Source organism: Trachymyrmex septentrionalis, unplaced genomic scaffold (assembly GCF_001594115.1).
Source record: "Trachymyrmex septentrionalis isolate Tsep2-gDNA-1 unplaced genomic scaffold, Tsep1.0 scaffold37, whole genome shotgun sequence".
Taxonomy (NCBI): domain Eukaryota; kingdom Metazoa; phylum Arthropoda; class Insecta; order Hymenoptera; family Formicidae; genus Trachymyrmex; species Trachymyrmex septentrionalis.
Genome location: NW_017305536.1, coordinates 3,383,027 through 3,386,227, shown reverse-complemented (window position 1 = coordinate 3,386,227; position 3,201 = coordinate 3,383,027). Strand labels below are relative to the sequence as shown.

Here is a 3,201-nt window from a genome sequence, read left to right as displayed (position 1 = left end):
GAAATTATAGAAATATCAATAACATCTACTGCAGATACATTCCTTTTTTAAATGGAAAAACGAGAGATTTAGATGTAACCCCCTTACAGAAAAATTTAATACTAAAATTAATTTATACTTCTACTGAAAGGTGTTATCTATATAAATTAATTATTTATTTAGAGTACTAAAGTACTAAACAATATATAGTGATTTTAATACTTAAAATAAGTAATTAATTTGTAGCGGTTTATATTGAATCTCTCGCATATTACAACGCGTATTACTACTTTTCGCGGCGATCGACAATCAATTATCGTCTTCTTCAATTGTCGTGGAACTCTATCTTAATTATATTCTATATAAGTCTAATTAAAAGAAAATATATTACAATAAGTACCTCTACTCTTTTTAGATCCTCTGAATCCTTCTTTATGTGCACATCATAAAAGGCATTTCTTGCTGTCAAGCGCATATATTGATCATCCACTTTTTCCCAACTGTACTTCCGCTCATCCCATTTATCTGGCTCCATTGTCATAGGCCAGCCACCTAAATATGATAAGGTAGAAACCAGCGGGTCGATCCCTTCTTTTTCTATCGCGTCTGTAAGCATTAGCGAATTGTCGTAGAATGTAACACGAAATCTATATATTTTTGGTTCGACACTTTATTTATTACAGGTACACTCACCCGTATCCATGCAAGCTTTGTACCACTTTTTCGCAAGTTTTACCGCTGGTAAATCGTTCTTTGTAATCTTAGACTGCACAATCTCTGTGGAATTTAATAATATTAACATAGCTAAATAATTCTCCAATCTTGAATTTTACGAATAGTAATGCATAAATCGGCTGATCACCATATACTTGCTGATAGGTTTTGAGTTGAAGCTTGATCCATATATCCCACTGGTATAATCCTTCTGGAATGGCATTTTTCTCTGGCCATTTCCCACACGCGTACTCATAAAAGTCATCACATGGATTTACTGATCTGTTCATGCCTCCTAATATAAAGTCGGCTGAGAAAAATGGAAAAGAGGAGTTGATGATGAGTTAATGAGTGACAATTTAAATGTTTGGACAGACGATCTAACTGCAGCTTAATAAAATGCGGATACCCATTTTCTTGCACTCTTCAGATTCGCATACAGCGCGTTTTTCTTTCATATTTGTATTTTCACTTATGCCGAACAACCATGCCAAATTCGAAGGATACTCTTGGATCTTCGATAACGTAACATCTCTCGTTAGAAATGTACCAACAAAGGCGCTGTAAAGATCCAGAAATTACAACAATTAATTCTGCAATTATAGATTTTCTATAGTTATACTTAAATTTGAATTGTATGAATTATTAAATGTGTCCACGTGATTTTGCCTCTTCTTCAAAGGTAATTGGATAAGAGATTAGACGAGGGTAGAAACGTCTTTCAACGTTCGAAAACCAATGTTATTAGGAGTACATATCTCGATAAGAGGTTGCACGATCAAAATTTAATTCAAATCTCGCGCCCGCCCGCTTGAAATTAATCGATCCACTTTCAGTATGCCTGTTTGCCTAATACTGAAGTGCACGTTGGCTATCATCTACTGACAGTATCGAAAATATAAATAATTTAGGACCGCTATTTATAGTCGATATATTAATTCTTATATTTAAAACTGTCTTAAGTACAGTCTTAAAATTTTATGTAGATACCAATCGGAGAATGGCATAAGCATTTTAAGATATTATTTAAGACGTTTTTAAAATATACGGACTATACGAATGTCGGCCTAGGTCTGTTCATTTTCGTAAAAAGTTCTGAACTGGTGCAATTAATAAGTTAGAGTGAAACAAACATAGTTTGTCCAATTTATTGCATTTGCAGTATATATCAAAACTTTCTTCGAAAAAGAATACGTCTCTAATGTTTTTCAATAATGTATTTTAATATATTTTAATGTAATAGGAAAATAGAAAAAGAGACGTGCAGAAAGCGAAGCAATCAATAGATCTGTTCGCGTTGCTTGAATTTATCTCCAATGTTAAATGCAAAAAATGTTAGCAACGAGAACAGATCTAATTTCGAGTTATCTCTGGATTAATTTAAAATTATTAAATTGACAATGTAATTATACATATAACTAATGCCCTTGTAAAATTAATAAACATGATACTATGTTTAAAAAGTTGCAATTGTTTAAGTTACGTACAGAAGAATCAATCGCCTCATGTTGGAATAATTTGTCGGCTAATATAAATTTTAATGATGCTGCACAGTAAACGTTTCTATCACAATGTGAAATTGTTTGTCGGCGGGTTACTCTTTTATATGTTACTATTATTTAAGCGGAAAAGCATATCAAATTGATAGAGCCGAAGGTCGAAGACACATCTTTCTCGTCCTGTTGATTTATAAATTTAAATGTAATTTATGCATTAACTTGGAAATTCTTTCTTTGGTAGAGTCAAATTAGAATTTATCTTTCTCTCTTTTTTCATATATGACAATTTCTATTTCAGACTTGAAATTATTTCTCAAAATGTATAAACTGCAATAATTAACAGAAACAATAAATATTAAAATACCGATAAATATTGTGTAGGATTAGTAATCACCGCAGATACATTATCATTATTTAACTTTCTACTTCATTTTAAAGGAATTTTTATAAGGAGGATACAATTGTCTATTTTTGTATTTTTCTGAAGAAAATATTTTATATCACTCCGTCCCAGTAATTATGTAACATATCTCGAATAATGTTAATTGAAAGCGTCAATTGTATCGTAATCAACAGAATCTCTTTCGGATCAGTGCATACGCGTGAGATATGCAATGAATGAACGATCTATAATTATTTTTCTCGGAATGTTTGCCATCTCATTATGTGTCATGTAATCATCACATTCCACTCACATAACAGAAATATGGAAGGAAAATTTTTTCCCTTTCATTATATTATGTTCTTTTTTCTTTTTTTCAAAGTTTATTATCAATTTTTATTTCTACATTCGATTGATTATACTTTAAATTTACTTATAAAACTTTCAACTTATAAAAAATTGAAAATATCGGAATACAAGTTTAAAAATAAATACACTTCTTTAAATCATTGAATCGCGTGCTTCTCATTTGTATTTATAAAAATTTATCTTATTATGCTTTTTTTCTAAAGTTTATATTATATATTGTTTATATATATAATATTTAAAAATAAATCGCAAGTGTTA

General features: G+C 30.4%; 1 protein-coding gene across 1 annotated transcript in view; it reads right to left on the bottom strand.

Moving 5' to 3' along the window:
* LOC108750776 (membrane metallo-endopeptidase-like 1) overlaps positions 1-2,259 on the bottom strand; it is a 6,246-nt gene extending 3,987 nt beyond the window's left edge. The window contains exons 1-5 of the mRNA XM_018490505.1: positions 2,181-2,259; positions 1,103-1,254; positions 842-1,003; positions 673-756; positions 380-585 (exon numbers count right to left, since the gene is read on the bottom strand). Of these exons, the coding sequence (XP_018346007.1) occupies positions 380-585; positions 673-756; positions 842-1,003; positions 1,103-1,254; positions 2,181-2,200 (624 nt within the window). The 5' untranslated portion in view covers positions 2,201-2,259. The remainder of the gene's footprint in view (positions 1-379; positions 586-672; positions 757-841; positions 1,004-1,102; positions 1,255-2,180) is intronic.
* Positions 2,260-3,201: the final 942 nt, after the last annotated feature.